The 20,726-nt window shown below is 44.1% G+C and overlaps 1 protein-coding gene across 7 annotated transcripts in view; it reads right to left on the bottom strand.

The window, feature by feature from the left end:
• Positions 1–11,253: 11,253 nt before the first annotated feature.
• Positions 11,254–20,726, bottom strand: part of RB1CC1 (RB1 inducible coiled-coil 1) — a 544,646-nt gene continuing 535,173 nt past the window's right edge. For all 7 annotated transcript variants that reach the window (XM_086965748.1, XM_086965743.1, XM_086965750.1 and 4 more), the window contains 2 exons: positions 17,431–17,501; positions 11,254–12,191 (listed from right to left, as the gene is read on the bottom strand). In XM_086965748.1, the coding sequence (XP_086821874.1) occupies positions 12,114–12,191; positions 17,431–17,501 (149 nt within the window). In that variant the 3' untranslated portion in view covers positions 11,254–12,113. The remainder of the gene's footprint in view (positions 12,192–17,430; positions 17,502–20,726) is intronic.

Here is a 20,726-nt window from a genome sequence, read left to right on the forward strand (position 1 = left end):
CTTGTTTTAAAACCATGTCTATTACACAGAACATGATAACACATAAAGATCATGTTCTAAACTCACCGAGACTTACTGTGATAAAGTATACTGTAAGAGAAAAGTAAGTGCCAGTCACCAAGGACAAACCAGAATCACCCAAGTGTGATCGTATATATACGTGTCATTTGGCAGAACCAAAGTTTTGAATTCCAAAGTTTGGAGTAAAGGTTTTTCTAAAGATGCAAATAAAACGTACCCCTTATATAATCCAAATCTTCCTAGTTCAAAATCAGTCCAAAATAAGTTCTATCTCCACTGACTTAACTAAAATATAAAAAAGCACTCCAATGTAGTATCACTCCAATTCCAGAACAATTCCAGAGAATATATCAGACTCTCCAAGTATAACATGTGGCTCACCTCAATTCACAACTTAATGCTCCCCCGTAGCACGGGTCATCAGTAATCTCTTCAGTCAAGTAATAATTTGATATTTTCTAAAATAGAAAGTAGTATGCGTGTAAACTGACTTCAGTCAAAATCGTCTCTATTCTAACAGTTCATAAATTACAGCCACTATCTTACCTGTCTCAGTAACAAAATATCTCTATCAGTTTTCGGAATGTAGTAAATCAGTATCCAGGTTCATTGATTGTAAGAGATAGATAAAATTGCACTAAGTCACTGTATTTCCATAGTCCGTCATGTCAAAATACACTTCTATCCCACACACCGCTTACCGCGTATCTGCCTTGAACCACTCTCCATTCATTCCGCGTGCTACATTCTCTGGAATTGTTCTGGAATTGGAGTGGTACTACATTGGAGTGCTTTTTTATATTTTAGTTAAGTCAGTGGAGATAGAACTTATTTTGGACTGATTTTGAACTAGGAAGATTTGGATTATATAAGGGGTACGTTTTATTTGCATCTTTAGAATAACCTTTATTCTCAAACTTTGGAATTCAAAACTTTGGTTCTGCCAAATGGCACGTATATATACGATCACACTTGGGTGATTCTCGTTTGTCCTTGGTGACGGGCACTTACTTTTCTCTTACAGTATACTTTATCACAGTAAGTCTCTGTGAGTTTAGAACATGATCTTTATGTGTTATCATGTTCTGTGTAATAGACATGGTTTTAAAACAAGTAATGTTGTAATTAATTACAGCCCTGAAGAAGTCTATTGTCAAAGACTGACAGGACGAAACACGTGTTGGCTGTTGTTGAAAGAAGAAGGAATAAAGAAAAGACTTTGAAGAAAGAGACTTTATTGAAATTGGACTTTATTTGATAATTTGAGTGCTTGGAGGATTATTAGAACATGCAATATTTACACCTGCGTATGCTTTCACAAGCTGTTTACCAGCTCGACGTGCTAAAAAACAGCCAGCAAGGCCTTTTGCTCTGCAACAGTACATTTAAACACTGTGGGCTTAAAAGGTTTATCATATTCGTACCACTCATCAAATGTCCCAAAAGGCAGTGATGTTAAAAAATAACAGTTTCATTGGCTTCAAAAATGCTATTAATATTTTTAAGTCTAGCATTAGCCAAGACGTTCTTTTTTTACTAAAATAATACGCATAATCTACTCACTTGTAGGGGTTTCCAGCCAGCCCTCATCAGTCATTGGTCTACTGTTGTTTCTTTTAAATTTTTCTTCTGCCTACTACAGCATCCAGCATAGGGCAATTTGCTCATTCACAAAGAGCATGTCCACACACAAAGTACTTTTTTCCAGTTCAAGGGACTGCTATGGCAATGCGTGCATTTTTAGGCCAAAGAAATATTTTGAGGTTCTAGTAATTGCCTCATCAATAAATATTACAAATACCATGATAAAACACAACACGCATTTACAAAGCCAAAAGGCTAAGGACCAATTCAAGAGGTATTGGTGTTGTCAACTTGTGCTTCATCACCACTCGAAATATTATATAGAACGTAAATAAATAAATAAATAAAATAAATAATTGAAACGTTTGTACCACTGCTTCTGTTGCAACTGACCCCTTTATCCGGTCCACAGCACGCTACACACAACAGAAGGAGCATGCTTCATTGTGGGGCACATTAGCACTTCATACGAGTGCCCTTTCCACAACGCGCACAACACCCACACTTTAGACATGGTTTATTCACCCTGTACACGTGTGGATACATTCTGCAATTGGGTCAAGCATATATTATAGGCACAGCACGCTGCACACAACAGGCTTCAGTGTGGGGCACATTAGCAGATCTTTCACAATCCATCAACAGTGTGGTTTACTGCGCACAACAAGTCACTTTTGCACTCTTTGCAGCTAACGGTCATAGGAGAGAGCACCTACATAACTCCTACCAGATTCCATATCTACAGGTTCCAATAATAACACAAAGGCAGTTTTTGAGACAGAAGTGATAACATCCACAAAACAAACCATGTGTTTTTTTGTGTAGACATAATTCAACAACAAACCACATAATTGTCCTCAACAACAGAATTACACAATACACTACATAAATTCTATCCACACCACATAATTCAACATCATACCACAAAATTCATCAGCACACCACATAATTAAGCTCCACTACATAAAACTGCACAACACAGAATACCATTCCACATATTTATACTTCATGATACACAATCCCTCTCCACATGATTACAATACAATCAATACCACATAATTGCTATCCACATCATTTCAAAGAACACTAATCCACATAGGTCCACTACACAAATCCACACCACACAAAGCCACGCCACACAATGCCATATCTAATCATTCCAAACCGACATACACTATTCCACTACACACCACATACATCCACTTCACTCCAAAACATATAGGTAAAACACATTTACAACAGCAATAGCTCTTACTCTCGTTTTACTTTACTCTCTAAAGCACATGCTTTTGCCTTTTGGGGGTCCATATCGATTACAAATCATGCATTACATCCTGTTTGGGAGTCACTTTGCAGGCCTTAGATGTTAGTTTTTCTAAACTTAATATGTTTGTTATTTTGATTTTTTTTTTAAAGTTTTAAATAAACAGGGCACACAAACAGCATTTAAAATGTATTGCTACAGTTGGGTGTGTGATAGGGGGTTAGTGTGCATATTAAACTTAACATACATTATCTATGTTTACACACACACAATTGCAAAGATCCACATCACACAAATAAACTCAACATGTGTCCATTACACTCCACATAATTCTACAAGAAACCACATAACGCAATTCAACAACACAATTACATAAAACACCACAGACTACAATCCACACCACATAATTCAACATCGCACCAGAAAATTACAACACACCACATTATGAAAATCTAATACATAACACTCCACAACACAAAATACAATACAGCAATTTCTCTCCATAACACACAATCCCAATCCACATAATTCGTAGACACTAAAACCCACAACATTTCTATCCACATAATTCAACTGCACATTATACTAAATAATTCCATTACACATGACATACATCCACTCCACTCCACAAAGAAAAAACAATTACATTTACAACGCCAATAGCTCTAACTCTCTCAAATGCGAAACCTATTGCATTGCATTGGGGAAAGGGAGCTGGGCCGCTGACCAGCTCTCATAAATCCCACTGTGTAGGAATTACATGAAGGTACCAGGAGGGCGTCTATGCCCCCAATGTCATTCAGAAGTAAAGGGGACTTAATCCAGAGTGGTCTAAAAAGGGGGCGTGGCATCTGAAGACCTCTCAGCATTCTCGCTGTGTAGGATTTATTGGAGATAACAGGAGCGGTAGTTGACCCCCAAGGACGTCCTTGGGGGTCAACTATCCCTCCTGTTACCTCCAGTAATTCCAACAAAGCTGGATTTCTGAGACCTGGTAGGAGGCCCCCTTTATCTACCAATGTGTAAACTCGCCTCCTGCTGCACTTCTAGTAGGGGGATGAAGAACCCTTGGCTATTGAGGGTACTTGGGGGCCTACGTCCCCTCCTGTTACCTCCAGTAAGCCCCACACAGTGGGATTGCTGAGAGATTGTCAGAAGCCACACCCCCTTCCTTCACCACTCTGCAAATGCACCACCTGGTGCACTACTAATTGGGGGATAAGTTCCCTTGGCTTTTGAGGGTACTAGAGGACCAACTAGCCCTCTTGTTAGCTCCAGTAGGACCCACACAGCTGGATTGCTGAGAGGTCATCAGAGGCCACGCTCTCTTTCTCTACCACTCTGCAAACACGCCTCGTGGCTCACTGCTGCTTGGGGGATGAAATCCTCTTTAGTCTGAGGCCCTCAGGAGGCCTTTTTTTTAGTAAAGGGGGCAGCGTGACCCCCCTTCCCTGGACCATTTTGGGCCCTGGAGACCCCATCCCCCAGGGTCAGGTCTAGTTTTTGTGTTTTTTATTAAAAAAGGGAGGGGGCCGCGTGGCTCCCCCCTCCAGGGCCAATTTCGGCCCGGGCAGCTCATTCACCGGAGCCAGGCCTTCATTTTTGTTTCTTTTTAAAGGGGGAGGGGGCTTCAAACAGATTCCTAAGAGGACTGTCAACACTTGCAGTATTGACAGCTAATCAAATTTTAGTAGGATTCACGAGTCCACCGCAAGGACTCACATCCCCAGATATCTATATTTTTCTTAAAGATGGATAGCTCAAACACTACTGAACATATTTACACCAAATAACAAAAGGCATGCTTTCTGGACCAACACCTCACGTTCTGCCAAATCTGGAGTAATTCCGTTCAGTAGTTCAGGCTCTAGTCATGGTAAAAAAATGAAAAATCCCCAGATACTGAACATGGGGGAAACGTGTTCTGGGACCCCCCTTTTTTCTCGACCTCGGCTTGACAGATCACCCCGAAACTTTCAATACAGCAGCTGAACCAAGAAGGGGAAGCTTTAAGGAAATTTTGTGGAGATTCGTCAAGCAGATCCATCGTTATTGGCAAAACAAAAAACGCTTCAACTATGGACACTTTGGTCCTAACTATAACTACATACTGGCGACCAGTAAGTATATGTATATCTTGTTTTGGACGATACTTTGTCCCACTATAATATAGACAGAATATTTATCTAATTTAAATACAAAGGCCCTGATTACAATGCCTGTCGGACGAGCGACTGACCAGCATCGTTGTGGTTAAGGACCAGCCAACAGGTAGTCAGCAGTCCCAACCGCCAAATTATGATCCGACCGCCATGGAGGCAGTCAGAAACATGCCTCTTTGCATTGAGGCTTGTGCTGCAGCACAAGCCCCAATTCCAAAGGCATGTTTTTAAACATACCTGCGCCCTCAGGCAGGCACCACATGGGTGTTTGTGGGGCACCTCTGGTGCCCCCTGACCTCATATTGGAGGCTGCGGAAGGACGGGGGCCCTGCTAAGGACCCCCACGTCCTTTTCTGACAGCCGTTCAATGGCGGTCGTGCCACCATTGACAGGCTGTCAGAAACGGCCATCGTAATCCCTACGGCGGTACCTGAGCAGGCACAGCCCCCATTGAAGGGATTACATTCCAACAACTGGGCAGACAGGCTCGGAACCGCAGCGGTCAGTCCCTCACCCATGCGGTTAGACCGACCTCATCATAATGTGGCCGTCTGACCACTGCTTCAGATGTAGGTGGGAATGGTCCCATCAACATCGTAATGAGCCCAAAAGTATGTAAACTATATTTTTGTAAATATTTTTGATACAATAATCTGGTATGTTGATATTGTTCTTCTCGATATTGTCACACAACTCAAATCAATAACCCAGACATTTCAGGGGAATAATGCTGGAAAAGGAAATAAGGTAACGTTTCAATCCAAGTTGAACAAGAGAGTACTGTGTGCCAATTAGAAATGGTACATTGATGATGAGAAATCACAGGCTCCTCAGGAAGAGGACCCTTTTGGATTTGAAAAACTGTCTGAAATGCGAAGGATACTTTGGCATCGGTCAGCTTTCTGGTGAGGATGAGGGTGGATTAGCTGTATCCTCCAGTAATAGCTCATGATCAATTGACTCCAAATTGGTGGTGAAATAGGAGGACCCCCACCGAATGCTGGTGGTGTAGAGAGGTGATCCAAATTGATTTTGAGGGAGCAAAGCCAGTGGAAGATGGCAAGCTCTAGACCAGCAGCTTCTGATGTTATCTGCAAAGTCCACCTCTGTCCAAAATAAGGTCTCAATTTTGTTGTGCGTTTGAACCGGTCACAAAGGTTGTTGCTAATGGGACAGCTAAGCCATGCAGCAGCCCTGGCATTTCTAGTACTGCTGATGGAATTGCTGTGCATGGAGTCCAGGTCTAGTGAGCATGCTGTTGCTCAGCTCATTTTGAAGTGTTCCAGGGAGGAGTCAGCCTCTTCTCCGAACATCCACGTGCCATCAAATGGCATGTCCGCAAGGGCCACTTGAATATCTCCTGAAACGCATCCAAGCCTGGCAACTTAGCAACATTGCTGTGCCTGTGGATCATGCCATAGTGTCTGCAGAATTAAAGCAGCATTCCTGGATCTGTCTGGAAGCATCCAAACCATTGTTGGCCAGACTGGAGAAAAACTTTTTCATGTGGTCAGGTAAACTGATAATGTCATTTTTCCAGCTCCCAAAGAGCATGAACGTAATGGACCAGAAGGTACATACCATTCACAATGCGAAAGGTAAAGTTGCCACAAGCAAAGACTTTTCATTCAGGAAATCTAATCCCACATACTCTAGTCTGGAGGGGTGGTAAGAAAGGCATACGGGTTCAACTTTGCAAAGAAAACACGGACTAGGTTCTCTAGCGAGGGATGTGATCTCAAGAATTTTAAGTTACAAAGTGAAGGTCTGTGCTGTCTAGCAATTTGTCGGTGGACTGCCATGCCAGAAAAGGGCTTCTCTCAGGCTATAAATGCAGGCTCCAATAGTGCCTCATTGAAGGGGCGCCAAAGATTCCAAGACTGTCGAACATCAAAATAATACATGTGACATAAGGGGTGTGCAAACTTAATTTAAATGCTTCAGCCCTCATCAGTCAGGATGCTTGTTTCTGGTCCAGGGAGGCACCGGCTTGGCAGTTTGGGATGTTGTAGTGACCAAAAGAACATAAGATGCTACCCAGATCCCTTGACTGAGGGTGAATGTTTGATTCATTCAGCATTCCATCCATCATTTGTTGTTGCTGCACTTTTCACCCTAAGTATGATGGATATGTCCAGACGTTAGTGCCTTGCTCACTGTGCCACTGGAATCTAGCTAGGATGGCTGATGAGGGGTGTTACCCTGAAACCGGTTCCAGGATGCTAGTTTCCGTTCCAGGGAGAACCCAGCTTGGTAGTTCAGGCTGGACGGTTTCCATCAGGAGCAGTGTGAGAGAGTGCCTCTTTTGCATGGTTAGCCCCCCCCTCACTTTTTGACTGGATTTGATTTGGTTTCAAATGTAGTGCACAGGGTCCCTGCCAACCAGGTCCCCAAAGCCAATGCATCTTCCCTTAAAACAAACCCCCAATTGGTACTTCTGCCTCCTGTAAGCCCCTAATGAATAGTACCCTGGTACCTAGGGCCTCCCAGCTGAAGAGTGTCCCTTGGGACCCCTCTCACTTGGACCATGCCACTGCCCTTGCAGCCTGCATGCCCGTGTGAGAGAGAAATGACAAAGTCAAAATGGCACCCTGTCTAGGTGCCATGCCAGCTAGCACTGCCGATAGTATAGGTAAGTCACCCGTCTAGCAGGCCTCACAGCCCTAAGGCAGGGTGCACTATACTCCAAGTGAGAGTGTGTCTGCATGAGCAGAAGTGCCCCTATAATATTGGGCACTATTTCCCAATATTGTAAGTGCCTGTGAAGCCATAGAGTACATGGGCTAAGAACTCGACAACTCGAGTTCCACAGCACCACGATGGCTTTACTGAATATAGGAGTGTTTGGTACTAAACTACTCCTTTCAATAAATCCACACTGATGCGAGTGGGGGATTTATTGTACCATGTACCCAGAGGGCACCTCAGAGGTACCCCCTGAATCCATACCAACCCTGGTGTGGTCTTTGACAGGCTGTAGGCAGCCAGCCACCATCAGACATGTTACTGGACCCCTGGGTAGAGAGCCTCTGCTCTCTGGCACCTGGCAGAGGTGTCATGTCTCCTCCCCCAGGATGGGCCAGTGCTCATAGGGGGAAGCTTCAAAGGCTTGCCTCATTTGTAATGCGACCCCAAGCCTCTGCTGCCAGCAGCAGACGGCAGCCCCTGGTGTACACCCCCACTTTGGGTGGGAAAATTCAAAAAGGTAGGAGGTGTGCCCACCTTTGTCAACCCCACCCCTAAGGTGGGGGGAAGTGGGGTGAAGCACAACTTTCAGTCCCCACCATAGAGGGATCCCTCGAATCAGGGCTAGGTATATGCCCCCTACCATTGGAGGGTGGCATAATAAAGGGTGTAGCCACCTCAGGTAAGGTGCCCATTGGCCCTTCCTGCTACTCCCATAAACCAGCTCCTAAATTTTGTTTTGACGGTGCTCCCCCAGACCTGACACTCATCTGCGATGACCTAAGAAGAAAGAAGACACCCTGCAGCAGAAGATAGAAGGAGACAACTGCCTTGGCCCCAGCCCCACCGGCCTGTCTCAAGCTTCGACGAACCTGTGACCTGCCTTGCAACAACAACCTCCAAAATCCCGGGGAGGACTGTTGCCTTCAATAAAGACTCCAATCTCCAGAGCACAGCAGTCCTGGCCAGAAGAAACAGACTCTAAAGACTCCGGAAGCAGGCAGATCCGCGTATCGAGCCCACTCTGCATCCGGCGCCTACGGCCCGAGTTTGAGTGCTTCACCTGTCCACTTAAGACTCCCCGGAGATCAGGTACTCCCGTACTGCGTTGGTTGACCTCTCCTGCCCTCCACGATGGCACCTGCTGTGTCAATCCAGAGGCGCACCCCCGACCGGTACGGGCTCCGGTAAGAAGATTCAGACTTCCAAAGGCACCTCTGAACCCGAAGCCCCTGGGCCTTGGTGAGCTGAATCACCAGTGCCCCTACGACCCGCTACATCCCAAATTACCTATGCTGTCACTGGTCTTCCTTTTGACACCTCCTGTGTCACACCTGCAGCTTATTGGCGATCAGGAAAATCCTCATTGAATAGAATTGAATGCCCAATGTTGAATTTGCACCCTGCACCCGGTCACCACTGTGCTACCGGTGGTGTATGTTCGGTGCAGTTTGTGGCCCTCCCTGTGCTTGTGCTATCTCCCAAAGCTTGGTCCCTGCAACTGATTTACTTACCGGCAAGTAGAGTGGCTCAAGGCGCCCCTGTCTCCATTTGAAAGCATTGGGTTGAATTCCGATTTTGACCTCTGCACACTGTCGCCCGTGTGTCGCTGGTGGTGCAGTATTGGTACTTAACTGACCCCTGCTGACTTATGGAGCCGAAAACTGAACCCTTAAGTTCGATACTCACCTGGTTAACCGCAATATTGTTTCCCTCATAGGATAACATGGGATAGTGTAAAAAAGTGTTGATTTTTGAAAAAGTATTTTTAATTAAAAATGTACTTACCTTATTACGAAGACCGAGGTCTAGGTCTTAAAAATAATGTATAAACAAAGTATAATTTTATAAAAGTGGTCAGGATCTCCTTCCTAAGTCGTGTGTCCCTTATTGATCATGTGTGTGCAATAAATGTCTTAAACTCTGTTAAGCCAAAGGCAGCTCGCCCACACTACCACTAATAGAGCACTTTGAATTTTGCATTGAGCCCTGTACACTTTTGGGGAACCCCTGGACTCTGTGCAAGGTATTGCCACCTAGTGGCATCATCATATAAAAAGCAAGCTTCCTAGAAGCAGGCTCAAGACTGATTTGCATATGGCTGGATACAACCTGGGGTGGTGTAGTGAGCGAAAGAATGATGGATTTTACCCAGATATCTTGACTGGGGATGAATATTTGATTCATTCAGCATTCCGTCCATCATTTGTTGCCTCAGTATTATGGCCTTGGAACACATCGATAAGCAGGAGTCAGATTATCAGGGGGCGTGTTCTGATCCCAGACACCACATGTACAAGTTGTATGGATGTAACAAGGGCATCATCTTGTGGCATATACAACAGGGTTTAAACCATGAATTCTTCGAAAGAGAGATATTACCTAGTTGATGTAGAAAGTTGTTTTCTTCAGTGAAGCATCGATTGGAGCTTTGGACCAGTGCTGATAAGGTGAGGCAAAGCTAGAGAGCCACAGCTGGGGAAAGAGATTTCGGATAGTCTGGAGCACAGAGGATATTCATAAGGTGAGAATAAGTAAGAACAAGTAACCATCAGAAATGATGTTTCTGGGGGTGAGGATGGTTTACTGTGTAACAGCTTTCGGTTATGTTCTTCTATATGTAATGGGACTTGAAACTGCTGATGGCTATACTTCTGTATTATGTGCAGAGATACCAAAAAGGGTATAAACCTAAAACAGAGCTTCCCAGAATTCCCTTGCTGCATGCCCACCCTCTTGCTCATCTCTCCACTATGTACATGACTTACAGGTTGGGTGCCTGTTCCCCACTGCCAAGATGCATGTATGTTGACAGAATGCGGACGAACAACTAGCCCAGATTAATTGGAATTTCTGCCAAACTGACAGACTTTTTTAATTTCGACTGCTGCCCTTGGTATGAATATAAAGCGTCCCAGTCCTGAAAAATAAAGGCTGCTGGAGCCCACCAGTATCTGCCAACTTAAACCTGGCCTTATTCCAGTTTGGACAGCTTTGCTCAATTAAGGTTGGATGTTTCAAAATCAATTGTATATTTTATATGAAATATATAAGGAATAATGACCCAGGGGGCTAATGTTCTTTTGTTATTTTCGAGTTTTCTTTAGGGTTTATAGTGTATCCTTTTCTTATTATATCACTGCCCTGGAAAAGCATAAAAACATACTTTTGAGTAAGACACGAGTACGTTTCTATTCTTAATGACAGAAGGAAGGAAGCACTCCTCATTGAACGTTTAATCAGTGTAGGGAAATGTCTATTTTGCATACTTCTGTCAATTGCTTTTCATGCTGAAAATCCACTGGAGTATTCTTGGTAGACAGACAACACACCTAGATGTACACAATCTGCACAGATCTGAGGCGTATTCAGATTGCAAATGCATAAATCTTCGCAAATCATGAACTAAGTTCACGATTCATAAATTTACAAACCTTTTGATATTTGGGGCCCATGCATATAAAGTTGATCACAAAAAGAAACATCTTTCAGCACTGTTTACCAATACAACCATTCAGGCAATAAATTGAGCAAACATTTTACATGTTCAAATGTTTATTTTTTTAAAATTCTACATGTCTTTTACAATACAATAATTTGTTACTTAAATGTATGGTTTATGTACAATGAGTTTACTTTTTTTCTGAAACTCAACCATATAATACAATTTTCATCAATATGATTTGTTCATTTTTCATTCTTTTTAAATAGAGTAATGCAAGGTTCTGAGTTGTCAGGAAGGTCCAAGTGCTGCCACTGTAATCGCAAAGAACATACCTGCTCCCCTACAGAATCTACACGATCAATCCGTCGAAAGTGCAAGGAGGACTGCAGTTCTTCTAACATCAACAGGCTTTCGTTTAATGTAATGGAACAAGTGCAGTAATAGTCTTATTATTCTAAAGAGGCAAACACGTGTTGAAGGAAGGATGGTGATCCGCATGCCATGAACAATCCTTTTTAAATAGATGGTGCGTTTTGTACAGATTACAAAGGATGTGAAGCACTTTGATAATGAGCTCACAAAAGGACAACTGCTGATAATAAGGGTAATTAACATTTAACACCTAAATATAAGCTAATGTATAAATAACAAGCAATTAGCATGGCGAGTAAGCCATGATTCGGGGGCATGCCCTTTTTAAAAATGATCTCATTTTGGTCCACATTATTAAGAGCTGTGGAGAAAAATTCGGAAATTTATTTTAAAAGACCAACAAAATGCATGTATCTTAATGGAACCTTTTACAAAGGAAACTATCACAATAGTGAAGTAAATTGTCCCGCTTGTCTTAACATGAGAAAAATGTCCGCCTTGCTTGAGCTATGACCGGTGTAGTATGACAAGTGAAAACAAAAAAAAAATCATCCAATGAACTTGACTGTGTTCGTTTTTGCTATACTTTCTTGTTCCACGGCACAGCTTTAACTCTGTAAAATTTTGTACCCAAAGGAACTTTGAAACGGTTTTGCGCCTATGGGTGGGAAGAAAGAACATGTAATGAATGTTTCAACTTTAAAGACAGGTTATATCATTTTATAACATTATACTATGTGCTTATATATACACTATTTCTTACACAAATCACAGTCGTTGGGAAAAGCGGACAAGAAGAACTCATGAAAACAGACATAACCAAAATGCATAACAGAGGCCCTATTATGTATATGGCGCACTTTTTCTGTTTGCGCCAGACGCACCTTAAAACAGGTGTGCTGGGCGCAAAAAGATAAAGTAAACCCTATTACACTTACTGCACTGCCCCAGGGAAGCTACAAAGCGGTGCTGCCCTGGGGGTAGCGCATTCAAGTGAAATACGAAGAGTCTTTGAAGCAGCCACACCGTGGTTCACAGTACAGGCTGCAACCCGCTTGCGCTTTTAAAAGGGATTAGAAATCCCTTTGCAGGTGGGTGCAGTGAGTGGCTGCACCCACCTGCAAGGGTATGTCTGGGGGGTCCATAGGCACCCTTGCTCTCCTCCAGAGGGCTGCTCTCAGGGGGCACACTAACAGGGTGCCACCTTTTAGGCAGCCTACTGTCAGTGTGTCTCCTGAGAGTTTCTGTCTCTGCTCCCACCCACATCTGTATTATAGCACAGGAGCAGAGCCAAAGGATCTCCTCATTTGCATAGGGAACGCCTTCTTGAGGAAGCGCTGGCGCTGAATGTGGGCCAGCGCTTTCAGTATTACAGATAGGGACAGACAAGTGTCTGCGGACCCTTCCGCAATACCAAATACCAAAAATGCCCCAGGGGCACGCAAAAAGGCCGCTAACGCCTGTTGCGCTCCCAAGGCACCATGTGTAATACAGCTCCAGGTGTCTTTCTAGTTTCAGACTGCCTCATAATTTTGCATAAAGTAAATGGCATTCTGATTTACCACCAAATATATGTGCAATTTCCATTTTATTAGCTATTTAATAGTTTTTATAGTTACATTTGTGAACACATTTCATGCTCTCAAAAGAACAATTACTGAGGGTGTAAAATACAATTATTTGACAAGGCTCAGGGGACATGAATAGTCAGTCAACTGATAAGAACGATAACTAAGGATTGAAAGAATAGTGTTTAAACAATAATCTTTAAATGGCAGTAATCTTCATTTTATTCAACAATATTTTAAATAAAAAGAAATATATATATATATATATATATATATATATATATATATATATATATATATATAGATAGACGTCCCTTTCTATCTCGGTGTGGATGGCACTGTGCTAATCCTATGCTCGTAGGCGCAGGGCCTCTTGACAAAGGGTCCACGACCTCACCCACCCTGTTTGTTGCAGTACTGCTTGGTGGTTGAATTGTACGTGGAACACCTGCACTAGCCTTTCCTTGATGGAGGGTAGAAAGGCTTTCACTGCCAGCCAGATCGCCCGGAGTTCCAGTAGGTTGATATGCAGTCTGGATTTGGTCGGAGACCAGAGGACTCTGATGATATCCACCTCTACCAGATGGCTGCCCAATCCCAGGAGTGACGCATCTCTCACTACTGTCAGATCTGGTTGGGGACGGGAGAGGGGACTGCCGCTTAATCAATCGTGGTTCGTATCCATCACTGCAGCTCTTTCACAGTTCCCTCAGAGATCTGGACCATGTTTTTAGAGATTTCCCTGATACTGCGCCCACTGGAACTTCAGGTACCATTGCAGATTCTGCATATGCCAGCAAGCAGGTGTCACAAGCAGGATGGCCATGTGACTCAGCTGCCTCAGTCAGTCTCACCAAAACCTAAGATAGAGGCTGAAACATTGGTATCCTAGCCTGAATATACTGGTCTTGCCATTCGGGAGGGTAAGCCCGAAACAGCACTGTATCCAGTACTGTTCCGATGAAAGGGAACGACCAAGAGGGAGTCAGATGTGACTTTAGTTCAACGATAGTGAACGCCAGAGAAAGCAGGATGTCCATCTGGAGGTGGGAGAAAACTGCCTGGGGCGAGCCTGCTTTCAACAGCCAGTTGTCGAGATAGAGGAAGACTGGTATACATGATCTGCGCATATGAGCTGCAACCATCACTATGACCTTGGTGAACACACAGGGGTGCTGGTAAGGACAAAAGGGAGCACAGCAAATTGAAATTGCCCATGGCCCAACGTGAGATGCAGATAACGTCAGTGAGCCGGCAAAACAGAAATGTGGAAATAAGTGTCCTGCAAATCCAACTCTACTAACCAGTCAGTGAGGGGCTTTGATGGTGAACTGGCCTGACCCCTTGCTGTCTGAGCTACTAGGTCACTCTGCCACACAAAGTCTGAAGAGGTTGCCCTGGGAGGGTGAAGGCGCGGCTGGAAGCCCCTTTCACGACCACGAAAGGCAGACTGGGGTTGGCGGGGGGTATGGAAAGGCCCAGGCATCTGGCTGTAGCTCTACTATCCTTGAATCACTCAGTTAGCCTGTCTGCAATGAGAGGAACCATCAAAGGGCCTGTCCATAATCCATATGTGAAGCTTGCACATCCATTGGAAAGCCAAGTGTGTCGTTGTAAGGTCACCTACAAAGAAACAGCTCTGCCTAGCGAACCGGTCATATCCAGCCCATATTGAATTGTGAACTTTGCTACATCTCTCCCATCTGCGATAGCTTGGGAGAGTATGGCCCAAGCCTCCTCCGGAACCCTGGGCAGCACTTGCACAACTGAATCCCAATGTGCATGGCAGTAATGGCCCAAAAGGCAAGTGGCGTTCACAGACTGAAGTGCAAGGCTGGCATGAGAAAACATTGTCTTGCCTAAGGTGTCCAACCTTTTGGACTCCCTATCCATTGGGGTGGTAGGGAATGTGCCAGGATTTACAGAGGAAGTGGAGGTTTGAACCACCAAGCTCTCCGGGGTAGGGTGTTGAGTGAAAAAAATGGGGACCCGGAGCAGGGCAATGGTGAAATACAAATTGTCCTGTTCACAGAAGCCCCTGTGCAGTGCTTGTACCAGGCCCTGAGTAGGACGTCCGTAAGGGTTTCATCAAATGGGAAAAGCAGTTCTGAGAAGGCAAGTCCCAGCTGAAGCACCTCTGTCGAGACATTAGTCTTGATTGCCACAGCACCTTGGCTGCCCTCCTCACCACCACTGCAAAAACAACAGTTGATGGACAGAATGCAGAACAATGTTATACATTCACCCCAGTACAGAGATCTGGGCCTAAATCCATCGTTTTTTTGCTCACCATACCATTCCAGTTTGAACCCAGCCGTATGCAAATCAGTCTTGACCCTGTGCCCCATGGGAACAGTCCAGACCGAACTGCCAAGCAAGGTCCTCCCTGCACTGGAAACAAGCATCCTAGGACCGGTTTCGGGCTTTCAGCCCTCATCAGCCAGGGTAGCTTGATTCCAGTGGCATGGAGAGCACAGGACTCACGTCTGAGCATACCCGTCCCACTCGGGGTGACAAATGCAAAATCAACAGTTGATGGACAGAATGCAGAACAATGTCATACATTCACTCCAGTGCAGAGATCTGGGACCGGTTTCAGGCTTTCAGCCCCCATCAGCCAGGATAGCTTGATTCCAGTGGCATGGAGAGCACTAAGTGGGATGGGTATGCCCAGACGTGGGTCCCTTGCTCACTGTGCCAATAGATTCAAGCTAGACTGGCTGAAGAAGGGGAACATACCCTGAAACCGGTCCCAGGATGCTTGTTTCCAGTCCAGGGAGGACCTGGCCTGGCAGTTCGGTCTGGACTGTTCCCATGAGGCACAGGGTCAAGACTGATTTGCATATGGCTGGGTCCAAACTGGGGTGGCGTAAAGGGCAAAAGAATGATGGATTTAACCCAGATCTTTTGACTGGGGTAGAATGTTTGCATTGTCAGCATTCCGTCCATCATTTGTTTGCTGTAACACTCCTCACCACCATAGCAAAAGAGGCTCCCACATCCATAGCCACAGTAGGAGGAGAGATCATGCCTGTACCAGGGGAGTGGTCAAGTCTACTGGTGTGTCAATTTCTCATACCAGTCCATGTTGGAGTCGAGGAGCTAGTATTCTTTAGTGTCCAGTGGCCGCTTCCAATCCTCCCCAAGTCCATAGGAATAGGGCTCAGGCTCTGGTCTGAAGGGTATGGCTGCAGTAGGCACTGGAGTCTGAGTCAGGAGATGCCACTCTAGCTCTGCAAGTGAGTCGGTGATGAGAATGGGAATGGTGCCGGCGGCACCAGGGGTGTCAAAATGGACACCAGCATAGGGGAAGGCCATGGTGGTACGACCGGTGCTAGTTTGAATCTATCTGTGGATCGAAGGGTACCAAGTGGTGCCTGGGCGGACCCACTGGCGGGTAACCAGAAGTGGCTCTTCCTGGACCTGTGAGCCCCGAAGGGTCTCCAGTATGGATGGGTCACTGAAATAGGAGATCATAACATTTTCTGAGCTGGGCGTGGGTCGCTCCGGCTCCCTGGAAACTCCAGGAGGCGCGGAGGTTGCCCAGGTGCAGGCTCAACCACCGAGCCAGGCCTCGTGTGATGACGCTTTCTAGTCTTGTTGGATGACTTTGATAGTCGGATGAAGTAGAAGACTTCTTCAACTTCTTAATCTTCTTTTTGTTGTGGGACCTAATGAAGGACGACTTCGACAAAGATCGCTGGCTCCATGACCGATCCCATGACCTTCCTCTCGACCGGGTTTGGCACGCCGTCACACGCCGAGCAACAAGGAGCTTGAGGGATGGCTCCCTCAAGGTCTTGGGGTGCGTGGCATGAGAATCAATGCAGGTCTTGACCTTGTGGTCTTGCTCAAGACACCAAAGGCAGACATGATGTGGGTAATTCACCGACATTTGCTGGTAACAGACGGTGCAGCCTTCCTTGTGGACATCCCAGCCACACAAGGAGAAAAATCTCTGAAAAATACTTTGGAAAAAGTAAAAAATCAACTGGGGTAGCTCTCTTATGAACTGCGCTGATTTACATGGAAAGAAAAGAACTGACGTCAGTGCGCTGGGGTGGCACCTATATAGGCACTGTTCACCCCCCTTCCAGCACAGATGACGATGTGAAGGAGAACAACGCCACCTACCAGCGAACAGGGGTGCTGCTCACAAAAGAATTCCAGATCCAGTCTGAAGCCAAGGGATAGTTCTAATGTCAGGAATCTGCGCCTAGAAGTCTCTTTCAGATGAGATTATTTGCACACTGATGTAGAGAAATGAGCACCATCGTCTGTATGCTTCCAGAATTCAGAATCTACAAATTCTTAAATAGAGTTTATTACCTTTTTTGCTTGACAGTACTCTTTTTCCATGACTTTTCCTAATACCCAGGGTCTTCGGATTGCACCAGAAGCTGCAAAATAAACATTCACTTTAGATGCATAAAAAACAATAGCCATTATCATGGACACTGCCAAGAGCCTGTGGTAGAGTTTTGCATGATGTCCTCTAAATAAGGTAAATGAATATCCCCAAAAGTAAAAAAAAAAAAAAAAAAAAAAAGCCCCTAGTCGGCTTTGTTTATGGAGAGAAGATGATGCTGTGATGGGCATTGTGTTCGGTCTTAAACCAGTGGAAAAACCACTCATGCTATTTGTACTGGCACCAAAATTGTAATACACATTTTTGCGGTGAGAGAACAATACATAAAGTAGACACTGCCTTACTAAAGTATAAAAACATTTTCCTACATTAATAGCTCTGAATCAGGTGCATAGTTTTCTGACAGACATACAAAAGTTCCTGTTCTAGCGAGACAGCGCTCCTGGACATTGTGGTAGACTCTTAGGTATAGGAATGTCTAATTAGTTCTTCTTTAGAACTGCCTGTAAACTCTACATTTAATAAAAGAGTGTGCAGAAAAACGCTGTATTAGGCTTCAGTGTTTCCAACATTTTCTTCTGTGGAGGATAAGGAACCCCCAAACTCAATGAACTGAACTGAGTTTGGCTTTCTTGCTAAAACTCACTTAGGGCAATGGTGGTTAATCTGCATTTAGTTTTTAGAGGACAGGATTTGGTTCCCAGTCCATACTGGAATTTGGTGACGTTCTGGGAGTGTACAGAAATCAGCAGGAGTATTCAGGAAAGTTAACACACAGATTTCCATGAGTACTTCATCAACCTCACTGCACACATATACAGAGTCATTAAAAGTGTCAGACTTGATTTTACCAACATTCATTTTTGGGTTATCTTCCACACACTCGGATTGCTACACAAAAGAACGCATTCGTTCTGGTCACTCTAATAAAACAATGTTACACTTGTAGAAAGAGCTCTCACAGGGTAACAAACGAGAGCACAACATCACAGCTAGCAGGCACCGTATGCCTGTATAATACCCAGGAATGCAATCCATTAAGCTGAACGGGCTTTAACTCCACCAGTTGCTGTGGGCTGGTTGGGCTGAGACTGCTGGGCTGCCAGCCTGGCCTGCAGATGGACACTACCCAGTGTTCCTTTTGGGTCTTGAGCAGTTTGAAGTGCAACAAGTCAGCCTTCCTTAGAGTTTGTGTTTTTTAATCTACTCAGGTGTCCCCATCGCCCTGCCTAATGATTTCCTTCTCAAAGAAGATTAGGAGGTGTGAAGATAGCAGCACAAATAGAATGTGCGCGTATCAACACCCCACCCTATCAACAAATACACAGCAGGGGTACCCTGCAGCACGCCTACTGCAATAAAAGCCGGCACTGACTCCCCGTAATAGGGCACTATAGACCGAGAGACATTTCTGATAGATTTTGGCTTGAATGGAAAATGCTCCTTAAAACAGAACTACACAGGACATTACTATTAGAAGCAGTTTGGTTGATTTTTTTTCTTAGTTGCGTCAAAATACTTGCAACGCCACTACGGAAGTCAGAAACAAATCATATAGCATCCTCCCATAAGGGGTAAGAAGCGCTATATAAAGGTAATTGGAAAACATATGCCTTTTCAGACAATGGCGTTAAAGAACCCACAGCATGAGTTTGATTTAGAGGAAGGGCATCTCAGTCTTTCATCCTTCTGGTATTGACACAATGGATAACACTACAGAACATTTGTGGTCGTGCCTACCTCTGTAAAATATAAATTACGTTTTTGTTAAATCAAAAAGACAAATTTCATAAAAACAAAGTTATATCATGCTGTATACTACAACACAAAGAAAAGTTTCACAAGTACTGAATGGCATGTTAGTTTTTTATGCTACAGCCCTGTCCTCAAAAGTACTTTAAATCTTCCTGAAAAGATGCACAGAGCTATGTCGTGTTGTGGAGTAGCGGTAGTCGTTCAGCATTGAGTGCATTCCAAAATATATGCGACATGTACTGTTTAGGAGTTGTAGTCTGCAGTATTGTACCCTTCGCTTCTGTTTCAAACTTTACAGTGAGGGGGTTTCAGTGACTATGGCCCTGATTACAACTGGCATAGTTCCAATATGTGCGATAACTCCTGAAACAGAACATGTCGGAATTACACATTTTGCAACTAGTAACACATATCCAGAAATTTGCGCTGGTAAGTTTCAGCATGCCAAACATATCGAAATTTACCAGGGCAAAAAGGGCAAGAACATACCAAGATACAGGGACTGGTGTGTAAAGCACTAAAAGCCACCTGTAGTGCCACATTTACTGGGCACAACTATAAATGGTGTTATTTATCGCACCAAATAAATTCAGATCCTTTGATGTTGGATCTTATCAGGTCTGATAAATTTCGCCCTGTCCTCCGAACTATTTATAATCTGGGCCCAAATAGAGTAATGTAGTGCACAGTACTGGGTTGAGCAGTCTGAATATGTATCGTTTCCAATGTCTGCTTTGAAAGAGTATGTGCATGCAATGTTGCTTTTCTGAAGGATCATGGGTTCTTTTATGCTCCAATCATTCTGCATATGTTTATTTGCCTCAAATAAATGTGATCCACATTTACAAAGCAATTTTATTATGTGAATGCACATCCATTGGTCTAAATGAATAGTCTTTGGTGAAATATTACATTCATAGGTGCAGATATACCTAGTGGGTTCAAACGTTCATTGCTTAGAATGAACGTCGAGTTGCTTTTCCCAATACACATTCACTACAGAAAATGCACATATGATTATGTTAAAGTTGACATGTAACACATAGATTGCATTGTGGGGTAGTTGCTTTGTTATATAGCCTTTTACCCCGAGGAAGCCCCAAAGCACTTCTTAGGTTGTGCTTCGTTTGATGGGTGTTGTTTATAGTGTGATTTGGATAGAAAGAGTATTGGTGTCAATCCTGAGGACCTGTGGGGTGGTTCTGTGGTGACATGGTACTTATCTAGCAGCGCTTCAATGTGGAGTGAAGGGAAGAGGAGTGTGACATATAATTGGTAACGCTAATACATACCATTGTTGTTTCTGATTGGTATTGGCTTATAGTCTAAACCAGAGGAAGGCATTTTGGTGTGGGGCATAATTACTGGAGGTGTCATCTTATCATATTGTAGATACACTTAAACTTTTCTTTAGCCAAGAGGAATGAGGCTGTTAGACTTGTCATCTTTGGTGTAATTTCCCCGGACTTGTTGCCCCTACCTCAGTGCTTAAATTGAGATT

The sequence above is a fragment of the Lissotriton vulgaris genome, chromosome 4_1, assembly GCF_964263255.1.
Source record: "Lissotriton vulgaris chromosome 4_1, aLisVul1.2, whole genome shotgun sequence".
Lineage (NCBI taxonomy): Eukaryota > Metazoa > Chordata > Amphibia > Caudata > Salamandridae > Lissotriton > Lissotriton vulgaris.